The sequence below is a fragment of the Chelonoidis abingdonii genome, chromosome 13, assembly GCF_003597395.2.
Source record: "Chelonoidis abingdonii isolate Lonesome George chromosome 13, CheloAbing_2.0, whole genome shotgun sequence".
NCBI classification, from domain to species: Eukaryota; Metazoa; Chordata; order Testudines; family Testudinidae; genus Chelonoidis; species Chelonoidis abingdonii.
This window is the reverse complement of record NC_133781.1, coordinates 23,099,858-23,124,170: the sequence shown is the minus strand read 5'-3', so window position 1 is coordinate 23,124,170 and position 24,313 is coordinate 23,099,858. Positions and strand designations below refer to the sequence as shown.

Below are 24,313 nucleotides of genomic sequence, written 5' to 3'. Positions count from 1 at the left end.
CCCCCCCCCCCCCCCCCATCTTAGAAGATGCCCCGTGCACCCTTCCCAAGATCATGGACAGCTACTGCTGCTATTACTGAGGCAGCCTTAGGAGTAGCAGTTTGGGGAGGTTGTTAGGGAATTGCAGGCCGCAAAAGTGCCATCGGGACCATAGACCGGATTCCTTTATAACAAAAAGACAGACTCTTAAGTTCATTTCCACTGCCTGTGAAATCTTTTTCTCTTCCTCTTTTAACAGAACATCTTCTGACATACTGGGATACAATCCAGATTTTGGAGCCATTTGGGCACAGCGGTAGTTTTCTGTTCATGAATCAACTGGGTAGTAATCTAAGTGTGGATCTTTAAGGGTTGTTTTTTTTTAATTTTTCTCTTCTGGGGGGACATGGTGCTGCTTTAGAACTTGGCACAGGAGGCCCCTATCTGATATTCTCTAGTGCCAAAGCTGCCCAGGGTGGACAGTCTGACCCTAGGCTTCTAGGGAGCTATGTTAATATTTTTTAGCCAAGACTAGTGACTCTTTCTGAGTTGTAATAAGGGCCTGTTTTTTTTGGAGGGGGCGAGGGAAAGGGCAGGAGGAAGCCAGATGTGAGCTGTGTGCAATCAGTTGGTGGTCTCAGGCTCATTCCTAGGTTGCCCATCTTATCACATCACCCGCAGACTTAGCATGAATTCGTACTGGCATTGGACTGTCTGGGGGAGAGGCCAAAGGTGTGAATAGGTAAGAGAAGTGGTTGCAGTGGGGGACTGTTCTTTAATGGCTAAATCAGACCTCCGTCTCCAGAGCAGCTAGTCTGTCCTTGCTGCTGGTGTTGCATGTACTTGTTGGGTAGCCACTCTGACCCTTTCCTGGGGGGAATACCTTTCAGCGTGACTGCCGTCTTTGTAATTTTCTTTAAATTGCTTTTCAAGGGAAAGATAAACAAAAGACTTCTTTCTTTCCACATTGTCAGTTATAAGTCAATATAAAGGAACCATGTACCCCAAATTATCATAGCTATTGCACATCCAGAAAACCAGTTCACCTACTCTTTAAAATCCCTAGGGTGAAATCCTGGGCCCCAATAAGCTCTCTCTGACTTTAGTCACTGACATCAAAAGGGTGGGCCTATTGTAATAAGCACTCCACACAGTTGTAAATGTCTTTGCGGGATTGGAAACTTAGCCCTGATGCCCACTGAAACCTATGGAAGGGTTTCCCAGGTATGTCAGTGGACGCCAGGGCTGGCCTTAGACCCCTGATCCTGCAGTCCTACACAACTAAAGCCTCCCTGATGTCAGCGTGAGATTTGCTGGCATAGCACTGAATGCTTGGGCCTTACAATGGCTTTCAGGTTCATATTTCATTGTTTTGGGGCAGCTGTTGCAGACCTTGCTGACATCCGGGGTGGCTTAGCCTTTGTCACAGCATGGGGACCCAGCAGAGTAGTGAAGTTCCATTGCTTTGATCACCGTTCTAGTCTCTGTTGGACTGTCTGTACTAAGGCCGTGGATCTGCAATCAGATCCTTGCAGGCAAACTCTTCCATCATGGAAAGAGCCTTGTGGGGATCTTAGTGGGCCCCAGAGTCAGCCTGCACAGATAGGATGGGGGAGGGGTGTCTATGGACTCCGTTCTGACCACAGATGCACACCTGCAGCTTTAGAACCCATTGGCAACAGTCCAGTGAATTATGAACAACTTGTGCCGAGGGTGAGCTCTTAATTCTTCAGATCTACAGCCACAAGAGCTATTCAGGTCCACATCAAGGGCCTGCACACCTTCCACTCCCTGTGACTTAAAAAGGAGTGGGTGCTCTGAGTGTCACAGAAATGGGTCCTAAATATTCTTCAAGTAGCAAAATCTGTATGTAGTAGACCAGGAAAGTAGCCTTTGCAAGGGAGTTTTAAGAGGGATGAAAGTGTGGGGAGTGGAGGAATCACATGCCTTTTTAAGGGTCCAGTCTTACAAGCTTTTGTGCTTAAGACTTCCATTGATTTCCATGTGAGAGCTGCAAGCTCTGCAGTTTAGGTTCTGGCCACAAACATGTTTGTGCACAAATACCTCTGTGACTCACTGGCATAGCTAGTGTGATGCGGTGGGGCACTGGCATGGAAGTCAGCACAACCTGGGTTCTATTCTTGGCTCCGCCACTGACCTGCTGAGTGACCTTGGGCACGTCACTTCACCTTTGTTGCTCAGATTTACTCTCTGTAAAATGAGGAGAAGGACACTTGCCTCCTTTTGCTTCATCCCTTTAAGAACTTCAGCTGAAAAGTCGTCTGCACAGGCTGGGTGGTGGTGGCTGAAGAAGCACGCTCTGATTGGGAAATTTGATGGTGAAACCAAATGTGCTTCCCCAGGTGGCTCAGTTTGAAGCGATAGTGAGACATATTGAATTCATATAACAAACCTTTCTCATCCTGCCTAAACTTTATTGTTCTGTGTGTGTACGAAGTAGAACATAAACATGGTCGGGCAGGGCTTCTTAGCAACACACTGGAGAGAAACTGAGCCAAGATAATAGAACATTGGTAGGCCAAATGTGAAAGTCAATTTTTTAGATCTGGGGTACCTATTCAGGATGGGGTTGGGTTAAAATTATGTTAAGGTTCAGGCTTAAACCCAAAGAGCCAAGAAGGTTGCTGTGATAAGTACTCTGACAGAAGTGCTTTGATAAGAGTACTGCCTTGGTAGACGCATGTTGTTGATACAGGACTGTGTGTGTGTCACAACTCGGAAAACATGGCATTGCATCAGGGATGCTTGCTCACCATCCCAACCGTGTACAGAGATTCTCTTTGTACAGTTAAGGAACATTGGATTAAAAAAAAATAAATCCTGTGTTGGTGATAAAGGCTGATTAAAACTAACCTTTTAATTTGCTTTTCACTATTTATCTGGTGCATATTGGGAAGAGGTGCAGTATCCATGCTTTTAATTTGAGGTCTGATCTCTTTTGTTGCAGTCACAGCTGAAGAACAGACTGACGGAGCTGTATAATCAGAGCGAAAAAGCTTCTCTGGCACTGGATGAAGTGAGGGTGCTGCAAAGAGAAGCCAATGTAAGTGGATAGCCATTGTTTAAAAATGGCTCTTGTTCTGCTATGGGGGTTATGCTAGCCACTGGGATCCTGGCTTCTTGTATGTGGCTCCTGATAGATGCTGTAATGCTGAGATAAGAATGACTTTTAAGCAAACACCCTGGGACGTACCAGGGTACTGATGTGCCTAAATCGATCCACGCATTGTGTTTGGATCAGAACAAGCCTGAGGCCCCTTTATTGATTACAAGCATGCAGGGGGTGACAGCTAGCGGAGCTGCCCGCCTGAGTCCAGGAACGCACAAGCTTTTTAAAGCTTAAAACCACAGACAAATTACACCTACTTCTGTATTAATTACCTTATTTGGAATACATTGCAAAATTAGTGTAGGTCAAAAGCAAAAAGAACAATCACCCTTCTACTTTGGCTTTTTCTGTTGTTGTTCAGTCTCGTTCGTTTGCGGTTTGACTTTTCTAACAGTGCTATTGCAGTTACGTATTTCCTAAGCTTGGGCTATTACAAATTATTCTGTTTGGGGATTTTTTTCCACTCTGACTCCTTCTGCCCCTTGTACACAGAAACAAGCAGGATTTTAGTTCAATGCCTGTAAGCAAGCTTGACCAAACTCAAGGCCTTGCCTAAAGTTTAAGGCCTGCTGAATTTTCCCTCACAGTACAATCCAGACTAATGAGCAGCTGTGTCACCCCTGCTCTGCAACCTTGGGTGCCTTATGATACTTTGCTGAAGGAGCTCCCACCTGGGATACTCACAAACAGCCTTCCAGCATGCAAGCCACACCCTGAATGTCTATGTGCAAGTGCAGCCTGCCAGCCTCCCTTGGGTTACATTCTGTCTGGCTCCCTCCAGCCTAATACTGCAGGGCAACCCCAGAGATGTATGTTCCTTGCTGCCCAGCCCTCTCCTTGAGAGTGCAACTTAGATAAAGTCTCTCATGTCTGTAATAGAAATAATATGCAGACAGTTGACATCCCAAATGGAGTTTCCTGCACACTTCAGTTTAAACACACTTGATAGATAAAACAAGTGTATTAACTATAAAGAGAGATTTCAAGTGAGTATAAGGAATGAGGCATAAAAGTCAGAAATGGTTACAAGAAAAATAAAATGAAACTGGTGCCTAATTTAACAAACTATGTTAAATTCAAAGTGAAGTTTTCTCATGACATGCTTTCAACAGTCCATTGGCTGCTTACATCATTGTTCACATGCATTGAATGGATGCGGGGGAGGGTTTGGGATGTTTGTTCCTCCTTTTTTATAGTCTCAGTCAGGAGATAGTCTATGTGGAAGAATATTCTCTGCTGGTTTTTTCCCCACCTGTTTGAACTTCCTTTGTCTCCCCTTCCTGCTTCATGACTCTGGTTACTGGTTAAATGCAAATTAAGCAGAGCACACATTGCTTTTTTTAGGACAGACCTGTTTGCCAAATTTTGCTTGGTAGGACTGTGGTTTGGAACATGTATTAATAACATCGTGCAGGGAAGTCTTATAACTTTGCATACAGTTTTGCCACACACATTTTATCAGGAAAACGTTAACCAGCAAATTTATGATTTTTTTTCCAAGTGATTCCTTACAAAACGTGCCTTGTACAAAAAGAACTACAATGGTGTGGACCTGGGATACATTCTGTCACATATAGGGTGGCCAAACAAGTGTGAAAAATTGGGATGGGGTGGGGGATAATAGGTGCCTATATAAGAAAAAGCCCCAAATATCAACTGTCCCTATAAAATAGGAACATCTGGTCACCCTAGTCATATACCCACATGAGTAGTATTTTGACAGGAAGTGTACAGAGGCATTGTAATCATCTGATTAAGAATGGCCTATGTTTATATGATAATCTCCGTTGGTACTAACGATGGAGTTAGAACCCACTGAAAAGCCTGAGCCTGTACAGCTTGAGCTAAAGGAATAAGAACTGGTCCAAGCCCACCGAAGTCAGTGGGATCCTGCTCCCTAAAGAGGGAGGATAGTCCAGTGATTAGAGTCCTAGCCTGGGATTTGGAAGGCCTGGGTTCAGTTCCATGCTCCACCTCCAGACTCTTTTCTGTGATGTTTGGCATGTCATTCTGGGCTTGTCTGCATGGGATACTCAGGAAGACTAATCCAGATTAACTAAAGGTGTGAATTTAAAAGTGGATTAGTTAAACTGCATTAAACCCGTGCATGGACGTTCTTCAGAATTGAGAGTGCCCTTAATTTGGTTTTACCTTAGATTGCTACGGTCGTTAGCTAAGGGACCGGACATGTCCCTCTTTATTACAGACTAGCCACTACAAGGAGACAAAGAACCACATTCACCCCCTAATGAATCTCTCTTGGGGAAAGTGAGGGTAACCAGCTGGTGCTCCTTGGGGCGAGAGCACGCTTTGTGCAATCTCACTGGAGAGCCAACTGGAGACTGTTTCAACTCCTCCGCCCTTCTCTCCCCTCTGCCAGTAAGCAGGTGTGTGCATGGGACTGCCCTCTGAATGTGACGCTTCCGTGAGCTGTGCTGACTGCCTGATATTGTCACCTCTGCTGTACAAAGGAGCAGGGGACTTGTTGAGGGTGTGCAGGCCCATGTAATCTAATGAGAACAGCATAACTGAAAATGGTGACCTGGAGGCTCCTGCTGTTGACTTGGATGTCGTGGGGATCTGAATTTCTGTGGGCTTCTGATGCTAGGGATGAACTTCACCCAGCTGGAGTCAGGGGAGAGGAAGTTTAACCTCTTTTAACTCAATATGGACATTTGTTGCCCTCTAATAGCTGGACCACATATAGAGATCTGAGTCTGCTACTGTCTCCAAGCTAATGCATCTGGTCTCTTAGCTCAGGCAGGAGAAGCTCACACTGTTAGATCCAGAGGTCCCAAATTCAATCCATGTTGATGACCAATGGGCTATTACATGTGAATACCCTACTGGGTCAGAAACATCACATTCAGCTCATCCCTTCCGAATAATAACTTTGCACCCTCATCGGGCCAGTCTGTCTTGGGGGATCTGGAAGAGCTTTGTAGACGTTAGTTAACGATGCCTCACAAAACCCCTGTGAAAGAGGAGTTGTTGTAATCCAGGGGTCGGCAGCCTTTCAGAAGTGGTGTGCCAAGTCGTCTTTATTCATTCTAATTTAAGGTTTCGAGTGCCAGTAATACATTTTAACATTTTTAGTAGGTCTCTCTCTGTAAGTCTATATTATATAACTCAACTATTGTTGTATGTAAAGTAAACAAGATTTTAAAAATGTTTCAAAAGCTTAATTTAAAATTAAATTAAAATGCATATCTTATTAGTTCAGTCCCGTGGTTCTTAACCTGGGGTACCTGCACCCCCTGAGAGCGAGAGATGCCTTTTCTGGGGGTGCAAGACATGCAAGATTTTTTTTAGAAGGTGAATCTTCGAAACACAAATTAAGCACAGGCACATAAGTACAACCACTTTATTTCATCACACCTATGTATTTATTAACATTATACATTTTTTAATGATTACTGTACTATACATACAAAGTTTTCAAGTTTTTAAGCTGATTGTAGTGTAACTTTTGATATGTGGTGCAAGAACATATTTTGAGAATTCCAGACCATCAGTGGGCTGAGCGGGGCTGGGTGTAGTATATTAAATTGCTCCCCATAGGAATGTGCTACTTTTGGTGTACTACTTACAGCTGCTTGATGCTCTGAACGGCATGGGAGAGGGATGGGGAACAGGGGTGGTTGGATAGGCGTGGGATTCCCAGGAGGCCTGTCAGGGGTTGGGGGTGTGAATAGCGGTCAGGGGACAGGGAGCCAAGGGGGGAGGATCCTGGGAGGGGTGATGGTCAGGAGACAAGGAGCAGGGGAGGTTGGATGGGTGGGGGCTTCTGAGGAGGGCAGTCAGGGTGGGGAAGGTCCCGGGGGGTGGTGGTCAGGGGACAAGGAGCAGGAGGGTTGGATGGATCAGAGGTTATGAGGGGGGCAGTCAGGGGGTGGGAAGTGGGAAAGGGCAGATGGGGCGAGCTGTTTGGGGAGGCACAGCCTTCCATACATGAGTGTAATGTATTAAATTTTCCCCCGCTGGTCTGGGGCTTTGTCCGCCGGCTCCTGTCAGCCTGGGTCCTGGCTGCCAGCCCTGCTCAGCCACTGCCGGCCGGGGGTTCTGTTCATCCAGGCTGGCAGTGGGCAAGCGGGGACAGCGGCCGGGACTCCGGCTGGCAGCAGTGTGCCAGTAAAAACTGGCTCGTGTGCCGCAGGTTGCTGACCCCTGTTATCAAAATCCTTATCAAAAGAGGTGTTTTGACTTCCCCTTGAAATCTTGATTTGCAGTTCTCTATTCTAACCACAAGATGGCACAACCTGCCTTATTTCATGCCTAACACTGAGTGACTGATTTTTGGGGGTTAGGATGGGGATGGACTCTGTTTCTGCTCCCTTTGAAGTGAATAGGAAATTTGCCATTGATGTGGGGGGAAGGATAAGGCCCTTTAGGGGGCTGCTGTGGGGAAATGGAATGCAGGCAGAGATATTTCACTAAAGGCCTTACCCCACCAGTAGCCGCTTTGAAACCAATGTCAATATGTTGGTGATTTAGGAGACAGCTAACCGAAAGATGGATTTGCTCAGGAGTGAGTTCTTGGAAATTAAAGCTTTAATAGACCAAGAAGAATACCAGGCAATGAAGAAGGTTGCAGAAGAGGAAAAGCGAGTCTCTGATAAGTTTGATTATGTCCATAACGTCCTGGGAAAGAAGAAAAATGAAATTCAGGTCATCAGGGACCAGATTGAAATGGCACTGACTGAAGATGATGATATTGCATTTTTAAAGGTGAGTTCTGATGTCTGACTTTGTTTGAGCTCAGAGACTTCAGGAGGAGCCCTGCTCTAAGACTTCTTATCAATCCGTTAACAGTACATAAAAAAAGATTTTTTTGTAAAGATTATATTCATAATTGCTATGTGATTTGGCTTTATGAAAGGCATGGAAATGAGTCCTGTGAGTACTCCAGGCAGTGATATGATTTGTCCATTGAATCACTGGTTAGAGTTGTTGTCTGCATAATTGTTTTCTCCCTTATATATAGGCAAATTATCTTCCAGTTTGTTTCTTTTCTCACAGCCTTTAGCCACAGTTGCCCCCTCCTGGCAGGGTCAGTTAACCAGAGAAGTAGTCATGGGGTAACTTAAGTTCACTGCTGTGACCCAGCTACAAAAGCTCTTTGTCAGTTTTCAGATATCACATGAAAGAATAATCCATGTAGGCTACTTTTTATTGAATTTTGCAATGAACCATCCTTGTTTGAATATAACCTCCCTTCCCCCCAATAAATCAACATACACAAGAAATAATGGAGAAGCGAAATAATTTAAGCCAGTTATGACATTCTAGATGCAAATGTTTCTATGCAGTGACTTATCCCTGGCTTCATGAGCTCTTCCATATCTCATTACAGAACGCAGCGAAATTGCGACACACTTCAACCAAAGATGTTTTCATCCCCAGAATTGATCTGGACCAAAACTTGATACACACCATTTATCAAGGTGCCTTTTCCCTTAAAGAAATAGTGAAACAAACAGTGACTCAACCACAGGAGAAGAAAATGGAAGGTACAATATCATTTCAGAGAGAATTACCACTACGGGCCTTTGTTTTATTGTTTTGGGATCAAATAGTATAACTTCTTTAAATTTAAAATATTCAGAGGCAGACTCTTCTGGCTTGTTACAATTTTGTATATGGATATTTTAAAACTATTGGTCAATTGAGCTGTTTTATAAAGGATTGAAATCCTCCATCTCAAAATAAAAATGCTACAAGTTAAATATTCAGGATGTTTAGGAAAGAGAACTGAGGTTGGTGTGTTTTTTTATTTAAAGCTTGTCAACAGGACTAAACAATGGCATGTTTTATTTACATTTGGATAAACTTATAAGTGGCTTGATACTTTCCTACTGTTTTTTCCTTTGACAGAACTCTCATAGAAAGCTATATTATCATCAGGTAGTAGAATGTGATAAATAAAGAAATTAGTCTTGTATCTCAGCCTGTGAGGGGAAATTCACCAAGAGAATTAAAAATGTGGAAAGAAATGGCATTACACTTTTCCTGTATGTCTATAGGCGGGTGTGTCTGTGTTCCTAGCATGCTGGGCTTTCCCTCATCTGTTCTGCTATTGCTGCCTTAGCATAGAACGTTGCTTTCCTTCCATACTCCTCTGCGTGTGTAGAGTCATGTTGCAGAGAGTGGAAAGTTGGTTGTTTGATACATGATCTTAGAGTGGGGAAGTAGGGCTGGATGGAAATCATGGAACCAAAAGTAAAATGGTGAATGTGAAATACAGGTTTGTCGCATCTTAGGCGGGGGTTCTGTTCCGCGGTTATCACGTAAAGCGAAACCCGTGTATAGTCAAAACCCCAAGCCCTTTAAATCCCATCTGCAGCTCCAGCGGCGGGGCCGGGGGGGAGGGCATTTAAAGGGTCGTGGAGCCCTTTAAATGCCCCTCCTGGTCCTGCCACTGGAACTGCGGGTGGGATTTAAAGGCCTCCCCCCCACCGCCTGCCCGGCTGCCGGAGCTGCAGGCGAGATTTAAAGGGCTCCACCGGGCTTCCCGCCATGGTGGTGAGCCCGGAGGAGCCCTTTAAATCCCGCCTGTAGCTTTGTCAGCCGGGCTGGGGCTGGCATTTAAAGGGCCCGAAGCTTCACGGTGGCTGGAGTCTCAGGCCCTTTAGTTCGCCCCAGGGGCTACCAGCCACCTCTGCAGCTGGGAGCCTCCTGGGTGATTTAAAGGCCCTAGGATTCCCAGCCACAGCTGGTGTCCCAGGACCTTTAAATCTTGAGGCCACACCCCCTCCCGGACTCCAGGCCTTTCAGCGTAAAGCTGAAATCACGCATGTTAAATGCGTGTAAGTTGTGAGAGACCTGTAAATGTTAGTGAACTTTATAGCACTGATCAAAGAGTAGGTTATCCCCATTAAACTTCCTAATTTATTGACTCCATGTCTGCAAGTCAGACCTGCTGAATGGGACAGATATCCCTCTTATCAAAAGTGTCAGGCTGTACTTTTTGTCTGTAATTAAGTACGTTCATGAAGTGTGACCGGATGTCAGGTTTTATATCCTCTTTGTAGAGGCGCAGAGTTGTTCTGCTGACTCACCTTGATAGCCAGTCTAGGCATGGCTCTTTAGCTTCAAGCTCAGGCATATAAAAGGCTGACAGTCACTCAGAAGGAGAAAAAAAAATAAAAATCTAGAGGGAGTAAGTGTTTGTGGGATCAGACTTTTATTTGTAAGTACAGTCTAGCTGCATGGGTCCGCTATATGCCAAAGGATAAAGATGACAAATCTCAGAATGGGGGTGATTTTTGAACTATAACCCACTGTGGGAAACTGGTGGACTTCTCTAGAACAAAAAATCCATCTAGTTGAAATGGTCTGAACCTCTAAAATGCTTAAACTGGGTTTAAGTACCTGTTTTAGCGGTTTGTGCCATTTCAAATAAATGTTTTTTAAAATCCATGTAGTTTAAACCGATGTACTTCTCCAGTGTAGACAAGACCTGTGCACTGTGTTGGAAGTGAAGGGGGATCTGGCTTATTTACAAAGCGTTTTGAAGAGGCCACGCTATCTTCATCATGTCTAGAGCCAAGTCTTTTGTTGCTGCATAAAAGCTAGTGGGCTTGTAAGGGCTGCTAATAAAGATCAAGATGTACCTGAAACAGTTGTACCTACTGATACAAATGTCCATAACAGCAGGTGGACAGTCCAGACCAAGTGTGGAGGAGAAGGGTAAGTTCACCACGCTCTGTCCTCCTTTCTCCCCTGCTTCTATCTTTTTCACTCCTTCCCTAGCTGTTTTTAAATGTTTTTAATAAAAAACAGATACAAAGTATTGGTACTGATCACTGTACCTGACTCTCTGGCAAGACCAAGCTTTTTTTTTGTTGTACCTTGTGTCAGATGTAGGAAGACGACAACATTGTAATGGGCTTGTCTTTATAAACGTCTGCCTTGTTGTTCATCAGTATTACAGTGGACTGGGGGCTGCATTGTGTTGGGGTCTATACATGTAATGAGAGAGAGTCCTTGCTACGAAGAGCTTATATTGTAATAGAGAAAGGCGTAAAGCTATGAAGTCCACTAGTGCCTTTCCCATTGCCAGGTTCTGAGACTTTACAGTGTTGTCTGGCAGCATAAAACTCTAAGACTGAGAGAAACTACTAGTGCCCTATTTTACAGACGCAGAAAGATGAAGTGTTTGTGGAGTCGGGGACTTAACTTAGCCCCATTAAGCTGAGCAAAAGTGTTTGTAGGAGTGGGGCTTTAATTGAATTCCCAGCTCTGCCACAGACACGAGCAGAGATCTCCTGACTCCCAGCCAGATACTTTAACCCCAAGACTATCCTTCCTCTCATTGTACCTTGTTACAGCGATACAGCTCTAAAAGATGGCATGTGTGATTTCATTGCAGCAACTCCACAGTGGAAACCTAAGGCTTTTCAAATAAACTCTTCAAATAAACTCTCAGCATTTGGAAGAAAAACTGTTGGATCACGTAAGTTAACAGTGTGGCCATCAAAACCCAAATGCTGCTCATTCAGTGTTTCCTCTAGCAGTCACTGCAGCAGTATCCGCAAGAGCAAACACATGACTACTAAGGGGCACTGTCAACTTGAAAATCACATCTCTGTTTGAAACAAGAGCAAGCTTCTCCAGGATGACTAGAACTGAAAGCTCAGGGAAATTATTCCCCAGCTCTGAGTCTGGTTAGATTGTATACCCAGTGATGTCAGCTATACAGTGCACGTGGCTGATGGTTGTGTATCTCGTCTCTTGTATGATGACATCCAGTTCTGGGCTCTGCTCTGTTGGGAGGGGAAGGTCACACCCCTGCTCTTTCTTAGGCTCTGCCAGAAGGTGTGTACCTGTAACAGCTGCTGCAAAAGGCGGACATACGCACTGAAAGGCGGGCCCAAGCAGGGTTGGTCTGTTGCTCCTTCACCCATCCAAAAGGCTCCGCTTCCCCCCTGAATTTCTTCAAGGGAGCTGGCAGAAAATTGGAAATGTTTTACAAATCAAAATGAATAACTCGAGGAGCCTTTAACCAAAGAGTGTGCTTTCGAAAAGTCAAATGAGTTAGTTTTACAGCGTTCAAGTTGACAGTATTCCTCTAACTTAGCTTTGGTATGGGAATGGCAGGTAACATCTGCAGGGGTGTGCCCTTCGAGAGAACATTCTTGGTATGTAATTTGCATAGCCCAAGAATTTAGTGTGTGGGGTGTTACTGATAGAGATTTGAAATAATTACAGCTCTGCCTATTGCTGGAGGCACCTACTTATACATGTGAAATGCCTGAAGATTGTGGATTGATGGCAAGATCATACCCTGGGCCTCTATGCTGCTTATGTGTGTCCAGATGGAGCAGGGCCTTGGTCCTGCGAGGTGCAGAGTTCTTTCTGCAAGGTGCAAACCCAATGGGATCTGAGAACACCTGGAACCTCGCAAGGTCGAGTGCCTCGGGAGGGCTAACCATGCAAATTGCACATGGTGTGGTGGCCCACTGGTCTGTGGCTCAGGCATCGCTGTGTGTGTCAGTACATGTGGAAAGGCTAAGGAAGACTCTCCTTGGCCTTTCAGTTCTCTGCCTGCTAGTCCAGCTATTCCGCAGTAACAGTGCAAGGGACCGAAGTCTCCATTAAGCTAGCCATAAATGTCTATTCCTTGACTGTTGTTGCATGTGATGCGTCCTGCTTTATAAGCTGCTCATGTTCTGTCTTCTCCCCTCACAAGACGCTCCAAAAATAGGTAAAGCCCCTCAGAAGCCTCAGCCGGAGTTGAGTGAGGATGCAGACACCAGTGAGTGATGGATTGTTCATTGTTCTTGTTGATCTTGGTCATGTTTATGCTCCTGGGGCCCAATCCTGCCAGGTGCTGAAGCCAAGGAGGGGTGGGAAGGCAGATGAGATTCTTGGCACCTTGCAATGGGGCCCATAGATAAAGTGCTCTAGGCAAGCGCTTTTGGACTGAGGTTTCTTACCTTGACTTTTTCAGTCTGATTTGGCAAGGTCTCCTCCATTCCATTGGCTTAAAAAAACAATCACCTTGTGAAGAAATGACCTATGTATAATATAGAGCTATTAATCTGTAGCTAGAGCTCTTGAAGAGGGCAAAACAAATGTATAGCAACTAGCTATCTTGGATGTAGACACAAGCAATGTTGCACGGGTCTTACGGTAGCTGTGCAGTAGTGCTTTAAAAACTACTGGCTTGACCCCACAAGTGCTTGACACGTAGATCTTCCGTTGGTTTCAAAGGGAGTTCTGTGCCTAGAGCATGTGCAGAATCAGGCCCTGTATTGTCAGAGCTGAACTGACTGGTAGCGTATGCTTCAGTCTATTGGAGAAGTGAGCAACCAAGTACACTCTGTGAGTGTGTATGTGTAATATTGAATTTCCAGCCTGGAAAAATCTACATTGGACTGCAATGTGCCAGCACTTCAGCTGCTGTTAACTGCAGTAATTCCATTGGCTTCAGCAGAGCTATACCAGCTGCAGCGTTGTCCTTCTGTGTCAATGGATGTCGTTTTTAAATGTTAATACATCCGGCCTTACACTGAGTAACAGAGACCTTTACTTTTTCAGGGGATAAAAGAAAACCTGCCAAATCTGGTAAGTTCAGAACTTCAAGAGACTTTTACTCCAAAAAAACGCCAAACGTACTACTTAAAATGCAAAGTGGAGGATGGCTGACTTCAGTGTGCTGGAGGCAAGTGGAAATGAGCGCTAAGTTTGAGAAGGCTCCTCGTGTCTCTTCAGGAGAGAGGTGTCTGGCTGTGTCAATTTAGCTCGCAAAATTGTATGTGAGAATGGTCCTCTGTGGGCAATCAGTGGGGACTGGACCCCAGGCCTCTTTCACTGGAAGCCTAGTCTCTAGTGCTTGAGCCCAAGGACCAGTCCTCTAGGTGGCATCTGTAGGAGAGTCATTAACCGCTTCTGTGGACGGGCCACTAGGGAGGATCCAAGACCCCCACTGAAGTAATGTATCTTCCGTGTGCAACTCACATAATTGTCAAGCTTGGGTCAATAGAGGCTCTGGAATGGAAATGCAGGGATGAGACAGGGCAGCCTCAGGTTGCATTTGGTAGAGCTGAGAGGAAATTACACCTGAGAGAATTCTGTGCCAAAAAATTCTGTGCATATTTTAAAATGCTGCATATTTTATTTGTCAAAATAATGCAATATAATCAACCCCCCACAATTCAGCCCTCCCTTGGTTCAGTCCTCCAGCCCCCATCACCACCACCCTATCAGTTCACCCCCCAAACCCCATTGACCCCCTGCTCTCAGTTCACCCTCGCCCCATCTCCTCAGCACCTACCATCAATACAGTCCCTCACCCCATCAACCCCCACCCTCTTCACTTCAGGCCCCAGCCTCATCTCTGCTCCTTAGAGTTCTTCACCCTCCCCAGGCCTCAGGAGCCCCCTGGCCTGACAGCGGGAGCATTTTGATAGAACTCTCAAATTCTGCATGGAAAAAAATAAAATTCTGCAGGGGACATTAGTTCTGCACTAATTCTGCGGTGCGCAGTGGTGCAGAATTCCAGCAGGAGTAGGAAATGCACACGGTGCCTGAGCCAGCTGCATCAAAGTCCCTGGCAAAACTTCCCCTCAGACTTACGCGTGTATTTCCTGTTCCTGCTCCTGATTTCTCTAATGAATGTTGAGGGCTTTGTGGGAGGTGCTGTGCACCTGTAGGATTGAGCCCATCATGACTAGCTCAGTCAGGTTGCAAGTCCCCCTCTCACGCATCACTTGCTGAATGCTTAGAGGAAGAATAGCTAAAAGTATAAGATGGGGAACTGGGTGACTTAGGGGACTTGGCAATAAGGTGTGGAGCCGCTTAACCTGTCTCAATTTCAAATCGGGCCAAGGTCGGTAGTGGCCTGTGTGAAAAAAGTTAGTGAGCAGTCCACACCCGGAATCCTTATCACAGCTGCCACCGTGGGCTGGCTCTACAGAGACGCCAGAGAATGTAAACTCAGCCTGCAGTTTGTCTTTTCCCCCTTGAGTTGGTCCCTGCAGAAACGGGTAATGACTGTTGATGGGACAGAGCAGGGGATGCCTGGCTGGCAAGTTCCATGTTCTGTGGCTAACAGAACTCACTCTAGTAATATACTCTTTAATACAACCTCTGGAATTTCTCCAGGCTGGCCCATGTGCGGAGGGGTTCTGCTTTTCTGTGGCCTGTTCTATTAATCTGAGATTCATAGATTTAGCTTTAGGACACTATAGGGTTACATGTAAGCAAACTGCTTGAATTCTGCATGTTCCCCAAAGACAAATTAAGTGATATGCCATTAGAATCATAGAATATCAGGGTTGGAAGGGACCTCAGGAGGTCATCTAGTCCAACCCCCTGCTCAAAGCAGGACCAATTCCCAACTAAATCATCCCAGCCAGGGCTTTGTCAAGCTTGACCATTGTTTCTTTTTCTTCCTTAAATTCAGCACCAAATACTGTGAATCCATGTGCAACATCTCTGGAAAGCTTTTTAACGAAATCGAGAGAGGAGCTCCTGGAGTGTAAGTAACCTGATGTGTTATGTTTTAAAAATGATTGACTCTTATTATGATCACATTAGACTTCAGTGGTATTATGTGACTCAGTTCTTTCTGGATCTTTGCATTGCCATGGCTTTATTAATGTACTGAAATTGTTGGTTAACTGATATATATGAGAGGAGTTACTAGAAAAAGGGTAAGGCTGTTAACTACTAAAACACTGGACCTGTTGTCAGAGTAGTCAAATTCACTCCTAGCATACGTGTGACACTAATTTTGAGGTTCACTCACTTCTGGCCCTTCTGGCTTGGGATCACTGTTCCAAATGAGTTTGCTGGGATATGGTATAAAAATTCAGCTCCGCAGGTGGGGTTCACTGAAAGTTAATGGCATTTAGGCTCCGAAGGGAGACTTTGGACTGGAAGATAGTAATTGCAATGGTGGGATTGGACCCGTAGTCTATCTGGTTCAGTATCTTGTCTGCAGCAATGGCCAGCACCAGATGCTTCAGAAGAGAGCCCACGGTGGGCAGATATGGGATCATTCCCCCACCCCAGGAAGGTCTCATGCTGACCCCTAAGATTTGTGGATAAGTTTCAAGACAGACCAACAATGTGAGGCGCTCTCCCTTCCAGTACTCTGCTAGCACTAACCGTTAGAACACTGGTTATCTGTCTACAGCTACTCCGTGTCAGCAGCATTCTGGAATGCTTGTTATGTTGCATGTGTGTCATTGTCTGGCTTGCTCTCTGACACTGCACTTGGGGTGTGTGACCTGGGGTTCTCATGCCAGTTGAAGCCTGGCATGTTGCAGAGCTCTGTCTTGGGAGGGGTGGTCGCCTCCAGGCAGGGGTGTAGGTTGATGGTGGCATATGCCTTTCAGTGCTACCTCGATAACCCCTGTGCTGCCAGAGTACGAGGGCTGTGCTGTCAGTTCCTTTGGGATACAGCGGGAAGGGATCCTTCCACTCTCCTCCGCCACCCCAAAATCACCCATGCCACAGAGCAGCAGTCGAGCCACTTGACAACCACGGCCGTTGTCTCATGGCTACAGGAGCCTCCGCAGGTCCTGGCCTGGGCGCCCAGCCTGCTGGAGGAAAGGTTGTTGGCGCTGCAGAGTGGTGGATCAGCGGGCGCTGCCTTCATCCCATTCCTATGTACTGACCCTGGCTGCAAGCATCTTGCTCAACACCCACACTTCCCATCCCTCTTCTGTGCACCGGTTCTGCTGGATCAGAACCAAAGAGTAACGGATGCAGGGTTAATTCCCTGGAGGCCGCACTTCTTATGGTGAGTGGTCGGGTTGTGTGTATAATGATCTTGAGGATATGTGGTTTGGTGGGATGGGTTGTGTTTTTAATCTGTCCTTATTAGATAACACATCACTAGCTCTTTCCCTTTATATGTGGCGGTGATCGGATTGTGTGTAATTCTGGGTCTGGGTTAATGGATCATGTGGCCAGAGAGCATTGAGGTAGGTGTGTATGTGTGTTCGAATCTCAAACTGCTACCTTTCCTCTCCTTCCCAGCCTGGCCGCACTACGGTGGCCATTCCTGTCTCCCCACCCGGAGGGGAAAGTGTGCTATATGGCACTAGCTGCTGTGCGGGAAAGGGGAAGCTACTAGTGTTTTGGAGAGTAAGCAGTAGGGCCAGTAACTGTTCCATTCCTTCACTCTCCCGCCCTTTGTACGTATACACACACACGGACATGCCTGTCCATGCACGCACACCTTGCTTAAGTATTTATAATTTATTGATGTATTTCTCCATAGATGCTGCTAAAATCACGCTGGATTTCAACACCGCTCATAACAAAGTGCTGTTATCAGACAGAAACACCAAGATGTCGGTCTCTGAAATACCCCAGAAGTATAGCCCCCACCCTCAGCGCTTCACCTACTGTTCCCAAGTGCTGGGCTTCCAGTGCTTCAAGAGGGGCATCCACTACTGGGAAGTGGAACTGCAACGGAACAACTTCTGTGGCATTGGCATCTGCTACGGGAGCATGGACAGGCAAGGGGCAGACAGCCGCCTGGGGAGGAACAGCAGTTCCTGGTGCATTGAGTGGTTTAACTCGAAGATTTCAGCCTGGCATAATGATCTTGAAAAATGTCTGCCCAACACCAAGGCCACCAAGATTGGTGTGCTGCTCAATTATGAGGGAGGATTCGTTATTTTCCTGGGTGTTGGCGAGAAACATAACTTGATCTACAAATTTAAAGCGCAGTTCACTGAAGCGCTGTATCCTGCTTTCTGGGTGTTTTCCAGTGGCACTATGCTTTCACTCTGCCAGTTGAAATAATAGGCTGTCACACCTGAATCTCTTTGCTCAGGGTATTTACATCTGCTCGATCCCTCTCTTTCTCTTTCCGGGATTCACTATTGTAGTTCTAGCTTGCTCATTTAATTCGAAGCACATACGTTCTTGCTTTAGCTTGCTGGATGGCTTTTTCTGGTGGCTGTCTGCTTATCCAAAACCACTAGACTGCAGTCCTGCAAGTACTGGAAAGTTAGTGGTTAGAAAAGCAAGATCTACAGACTGGATTTAATGCACTAGTTTGACACACATGAAGAAAGGTGGCGTTTACTGCACACTAATGTAAAGGAGAGCGAGAACTTTTCTCCGTCTCTAAAAAGATTTTACCTGTGAATAGTTCCAGTTTTATAACTTAAAAAAATAAGGTCACAGAGGGTAGAAGAGAAATTCTATTTTTAAACCTACTAAATTTATAATAATTAACTTAAGGCACCTGTTTTTTATAGCAATATTAAAGAAGAGAAATCCCAAATATGCCAGAAGGCAACAGCTCCACTGTTCCTCTTTCTACAGAGGGAGACAAAGATTTTTGGTACACAATGCATCAAATGAATCTTGGGTCAAGTAGCACCAATATTTTTCTGTTTGGGCAGGAATTTAACTGGCTGTCACATGCAGTTTGGACGCTGGTGTGTCCCATTCTTCCCATCTGAATTCCTAAATCCATAGGTGGAGCACTGATGACCATGAAAACTCTCTGAGGTTTTCCCTGTAATCACTAGATAGCAAAGATAGTTCAAGCAAAAGTCTTTAAAAGAACCTGGTTTCTTCTTTTACAAGAGAAATGGTGGCCATACAACAAAATCAAATGATTTTCATGGCTAAACACAAAGGTCAGATCCACTGACCTCAGTGGGAGTTGGATTCTGTCCCGAATGTAGGAATTTTTTTCTGAAAAAGCCCAGCATTGTCTCCCTCTGTTGCTTGATCCCATCACTAGTTCTAGAGGTTGATTTTTTTTTTTTGCTGTCTGTTTTCCTGTTGCTCAGGCAGTAGTCTATAGGCAAAATACCAGCCTTGCACAGGGATCGGAGGCCTTTAGAAATGGTTAAACCTATGGAAGATGCTTCCTACACATGGTTTGTCTAACACTATTGCCGATGGGTGTGGGTTGAGTTAAATAAATACAAGTCTTTAGCACTGGCTGGTAAAAGCCAATATGGGGTAGCATATTAGAATAGAAGACCAGAAACTTCTAAAGGAGACATGCAAGTAACAGTGATGTACCCAAGAACCATGTATTGAAGCCAAGTGTCTTCAGAAAGAAGCCCTGCAGAAACTCCTCTGTAATAGCTAGAGTTAAGAAGTTACTGAGTTATCATTAGCGTATCTGAATTGTCTTGAAGAAAGCTTCGATGGGATGGAACAACACACATTCTGAACATTTGTGGGGTATTAAAGATCAGAAAGGTGAGCAGCGCCACAAACTGCTCCTGCTGTAGAGATCAAGGTGCTTTTCAACCCCACCAGTTTAAAAAAAAACAAACAGCCCTGTTTGAAATGAACAGAATTTTAAAAAAACAGATCTAGTTTCTTTGCTATGCCTCTTGGAATGAAGCATCCAGTCTCACATAATGTATCAGGGTGCTTTAGTTTTTTATACTATGAAGCTCTGCAATACCTCCTTACGTTTTGAGGAGTCGTGGGAAGAAGTGGAGAAAAACAGTATGTCTTGGGCTTGTCTAATAGCATTAATGTTCTGGTCACTCACAGCAGGGTCAGAGAAGTTTCTCTTCTGAAGTATGGCATTCCCTGAGTACCAAGTCTTTATGTGCCATTTAGCCATGATTCTGAGCTCAGTACCGTGGCTTCCGAAAGTCTGAAAACTGCCTTCGTGCAAAATTGAAGCATCGTTCTGAGTGACGTGTCCTCTTTGGCATTGAATCTGCATGTGGGCTGGTGAACTAGCAACATGTTGGAAAGGATGATAGAAGGAGAATATATTTCTGGCAATGCATTTTTTTATTCTCCTCATGCATTGTTTTTACTTTACGTGCTGTGACATGGGTTTATTTTGGAACACGTATAGTAATTGCTTTGACTCCTTCCAGGCATCGTATGCAGTCTAGGAGACCTTTGCTGTAGTTCACAACTATAAAATCCTCTGAAACTGGAGAAACACCCAGGGGATGCAGCTAAAGGTTGGAGATCTGAATGTCTTGTGCTGATAAGTAGGAGTCATTGAGAGACTTTCCTTGCTAGATCTCGGTGCTCAGACCAGTCCATAAAGAACTGTGTGAAGATGCTGAAACTGACCAAATATATTGACATGTAAAGTTCTTCATAATGGAACTTTGTATGCCCTGTGAAATACAATGCAAAACCACTGTAGGATTAGAGAGGGGAAAAGTATCCACTAGAGTTTTGGTGGCAGAATTTTACAGGGGCTGAAGTTTCGGAAGTGCTTTAGCAAAGCAAAGTATTGCAGCATTCCAGCCTGGATGTTTAACAGCGTGTCAACTGTCTAGTTGTTCAGAGACACCAGATGTCAAAAATAGAGTAATATTCCTTTGGTCAAAAAGGGATTTAGTTAAGGAACTAGTGTGACCTCAGTGCTGGATCACAGTGGGGTTATTTGGAATAGCTGTGGTATTGAAATATAGAATGGGCCAGTTCATCTTTCCAAAACCAGTTCAGCAGGAAAGCAATCTGGAATGCAGGACAAAAGCACTAAAATAGCTTAGAGATCAGGAGCTGATGCTGAGCTGATCAGAGACAGGAACTTGCTGACTGTGTAGAACTCCTCCAAGGAAGGAATATAGATAATGTGAATGTGAACAATGAGGAGGAAACCAGTGCAGTGCTGGACAAAGCTGGAAACCAAGTAATTGACAGGAAAAGACAGAGCTTAATGGTGGTATCCAGTGTGACTGCCAAGAAGAAAAAAATGCTTTGATGGGACAAAAGACCCTTAACGTTGTATGGCCCATCAAGAACACACAGAGGTGTGGGAAATCATTGGAAAGTGGGTCTCGCTGCTTTCCATGTGCTGGGTTCCCCCACCTCCCCATTAAGGTGATCTCAGTCTTGTTGAAATATTCAGGAGTTCTGGGGTCTTATTCCCCATAATGAATCCTGCTTATTGCTCAGGAGAGCTTTGGATTTTTCTTCCTTAAGAAATGGGCAGTTGACACTTCTTTAAAGAGTCCTACCTTGTATTCATTGTAGGTGCTCATTGGTCTCTTTCCCTCCTAAAGAGTTCTACGTTCTGTTGAGGAATTCTAGGATTTTTATGGGATCTGGGATCTTTTCCTTGTGTGAAGTCCTGCACAGATTTCAGGTGCTGTGGACTTTTATTCACACAAGTGTTTCTAGGTTTTACACGTGGTCTGGGAGGCACATGCTCTCCAATAAAGAGTCTTAACTAGTATTCAGGCATTTTGGATTCCCTTTCACGTAAGGAATCCTACCAAGTTTTCTGATGTGCTGGAACGTTATTCCCCACTGAAGAGTTTAAAGTACTCCCTGTGGACAGTCCCTCTAAGGATCCCTGCTTTTGGATGCATGGGTATTCTCTAGGCCTGTCTGCCCATCCTGCAATGCACCAAAGCATTAGAGAGCCATTCTGGAGTAATCTTCCTGGAAAAGGTCTTGCTGTGCGATAGCAATTTTGCATATCCCTGTGCTGCCCAGAGTTGTGAGCAGTGGGAGTCCAATTCTTGTTGTCGATGCTCTGACAGAGATCCAAAAATTGAAAACCACAGTTTGGGGATCATTGATATGGAATGTGTGTCATGCATTAGCGGGGGTGGACAAACAGACAGCTGTATTGGTAACTTCTGTTATCAGGCTAGCTGCAAGACGTGTGGTTGAAATGTCTATACTGTTCTTCTCAAATCAAATGAGAAACACTTAATTGGCTGCATTTGCTAGAAACTGTTCTGTTCACTTTTAAATCATGGTATTTAATGCTTAGCTTGATATGCTTGGATTACATTAGATGGAATATCTGTTGTAAAACAGTTGACGTTAGACATAGCATAATAATTTGATCAATTGTTTTCAATGCAATCTCAAGATGATGCAGCTAAAACCTCATAGGTAGGGTTTTTTCTTTTCCAATAATGGTATAAAAATAGTATCTTTTTGTCATCAGTTTAAATACTGATGATAGATATAGTCATCCAGTGGATTACTTCTGTCCATAAGAAAAGTTCTTTTAAACTTAATTTTCTAGGAATTCAGTGTGGAAGAAAGGTGACCCAAAAAGCCAGAAGCATTTTGGGGAGGGAATGTGCAAAAATATAATGAGTGGATGGACACACATACTCAAAATGCTTGAATCTCTAGAGCATTCTTTGTGCAATTTCTCTGCATGTGAAATTTGTTAACAAAAAAATCTTGTTGCTAAGAAAAATGTGTCCAATTATAACAAGTTTTATCGAATGCATCTTTGATTAAAATTGTCTACAGTAGCTAGAATAGTTCTGTGAGCCAGTTGATACTTATTGTGCTCTCGCTTTTAACACTTATATGTAGTGCTGCATCAATAACACCTACAGTCTGTTTCATCAAGGAAGCCTGTAGCCATGTCTTTGGGAGTTCTATCCTGTTGTTGGGACTAATGATGTACAAGTTGCATAATGTGATAAATCTAATCTGTCATGATCTTTTATTGCTTCTGCAGCTGAGTGAAAGTTTTGTGAATTCAATAAAGTTTGATTGTTATGAAATGATTTGTTTAGTGATTTAAACTGCAGAGGCCTTGCTTCCTGTAAATGCGGATGATATAGTCCACTGATAAACAGTACTTGGGGTGTCTTATAACTGATTAAGTAATTGAAGTGTTGTGGGGAAGGATGAGACAAACCATGTTGTACAATTTTTATATAGAACCTTTCTAAACAGTACCCAAGCACTTTATCAACTCCACGGAGATCATTCCTCATCTACCACTGAAATGCACCCACCTCTGGGCTAGGACACTAACTGCTAAACAGCAGCACAACAGCATGGTTGAGGTGTAGATCATTATTGCACCCAGCAGAAGCTGCAGACAGAATTCAGTATATGCAAAAAACGAGGAAAAGGGAAAGACGACTGCGACTTGCCTCTGGTATAAAAACACACCATGGATTCTCTTTGCATAGGTAGTGCCTAAAAGATGGCTGCCCCAGCTACCTGTAACTAACCATATTTATTTAATACTTCTGTCGTCATAAAGCCCAGAGACTCGGATTGGGCTGGAGGACCTTCTTTGCTACGTAAGCACTCGCCATGCAAAAGTTGATATAAGTGAATGAGGGCCACCCAGACAAACTAAGTGAATGTGACTCTTGGTGAGCACTGAGAGTGTCACCTCTGTGATGGGTATTCTTAAGTGACCTGGATCTCTGTCCCTGACTTACTTTTTCCTTTCCAGTGTCTCCTTGGGGTGACCTTGGGGGAGGGAAAGATGAGGGGAGAGAAAGATCTAGTTCTCTCTCAACGTCACCTCACCTGAAAAGAAGACAATGGAGAAGTGCCTTCTTCAGGGTCATGGTCTGGGAGCCCACCTTGGGAGTGAGGGGAGGCTATTGGCTCCAGCGTTAAGAATAGTTCCTGGCTAGGGGGGAAAACGGATTCCCCACTTGCCGCCTGTTCACTGTCCTCCTCTGTCTCTTCCTCCTCACTCCGTGCAACTCCCCCCTTGCAGGTGTCCACGGACAGTGGTGGTGTCACTCCCCCCAATTGCATGGATCTCACGGTAGAAGCAGAATGTATGGGGCTGTGACTCAGAGTGCCTGTTTGCCTTCTTGGCTTTTTGGTACGCTTGCCTGAGCTCCTTGATTTTTGTACGACACTCCTCTGGGTCCCTGGAGTAGCCTCTTTCCGTCATGGCCCTGGAGACTTTAGCGTATGTATTTGCATTCCTTTTTTTGGATCTCTTATGATGGTGGACTGTACTGATGGTGACCAAACAGGAAATGAAATTCAAAAGTTCCTGGGGCTTTTCCTGCTCACCTGGCTAGTGCATCGGAGTTGAGAGTGTTGTCCAAAGTGGTCACAAGGGAGCATTCTGGGATAGCTCCTGGAGGCCAATAACGTCGAATTGCGTCCACAATACCTTTAACCTGGGATTGCGATCTCGATTTTAAGCGCTACTCCACTTGCCGAGGTGTAGTACAGAAATCGGATTAAAGAGCCCTTTAAATCAAAAAAACGGTTTGGTCGTGTGGACGGAATCATTTTTTTCGAATTAACTCAGCAAATTCCGAAATAACCGACTAGTGTAGACCAGGCCTGAGTTTGTCTAGTTTAAAAACTATGCCCCTGGGTTTTCCTTTTCGCCAAAAAAAAATTTCTTCTAAAACAGATTTTATCACTGGAGTAGCCATTGAGAAACTCCTGCCGTGTGTGTGTGTGGGGGGGGGGGGTGTTCTCCCAGGGGGAGAACTGAGTATGCAGTGAAGGGTTTTTGGTTTTTGCCTTAAGGTCTGCCCT

General features: G+C 44.8%; 1 protein-coding gene across 5 annotated transcripts in view; it reads left to right on the top strand.

Moving 5' to 3' along the window:
• The window catches only part of TRIM25 (tripartite motif containing 25), a 24,693-nt gene extending 2,130 nt beyond the window's left edge, over nt 1-22,563 (top strand). The window contains exons 2-10 of one of the 5 annotated variants that reach the window (XM_032805707.2): nt 2,948-3,043; nt 7,604-7,837; nt 8,463-8,619; nt 10,763-10,798; nt 11,481-11,564; nt 12,801-12,866; nt 13,652-13,678; nt 15,519-15,593; nt 17,346-19,376. In XM_032805707.2, coding sequence (XP_032661598.1) covers nt 2,948-3,043; nt 7,604-7,837; nt 8,463-8,619; nt 10,763-10,798; nt 11,481-11,564; nt 12,801-12,866; nt 13,652-13,678; nt 15,519-15,593; nt 17,346-17,875 — 1,305 coding nt within the window. In that variant the 3' untranslated portion in view covers nt 17,876-19,376. Of the gene's footprint in view, nt 1-2,947; nt 3,044-7,603; nt 7,838-8,462; nt 8,620-10,762; nt 10,799-11,480; nt 11,565-12,800; nt 12,867-13,651; nt 13,679-15,518; nt 15,594-17,345 lie in introns of all 5 variants that reach the window. The other 4 variants (XM_032805708.2, XM_032805710.2, XM_032805709.2 and 1 more) reach the window with 4 other exon arrangements.
• The last annotated feature ends 1,750 nt before the right edge of the window (nt 22,564-24,313 follow it).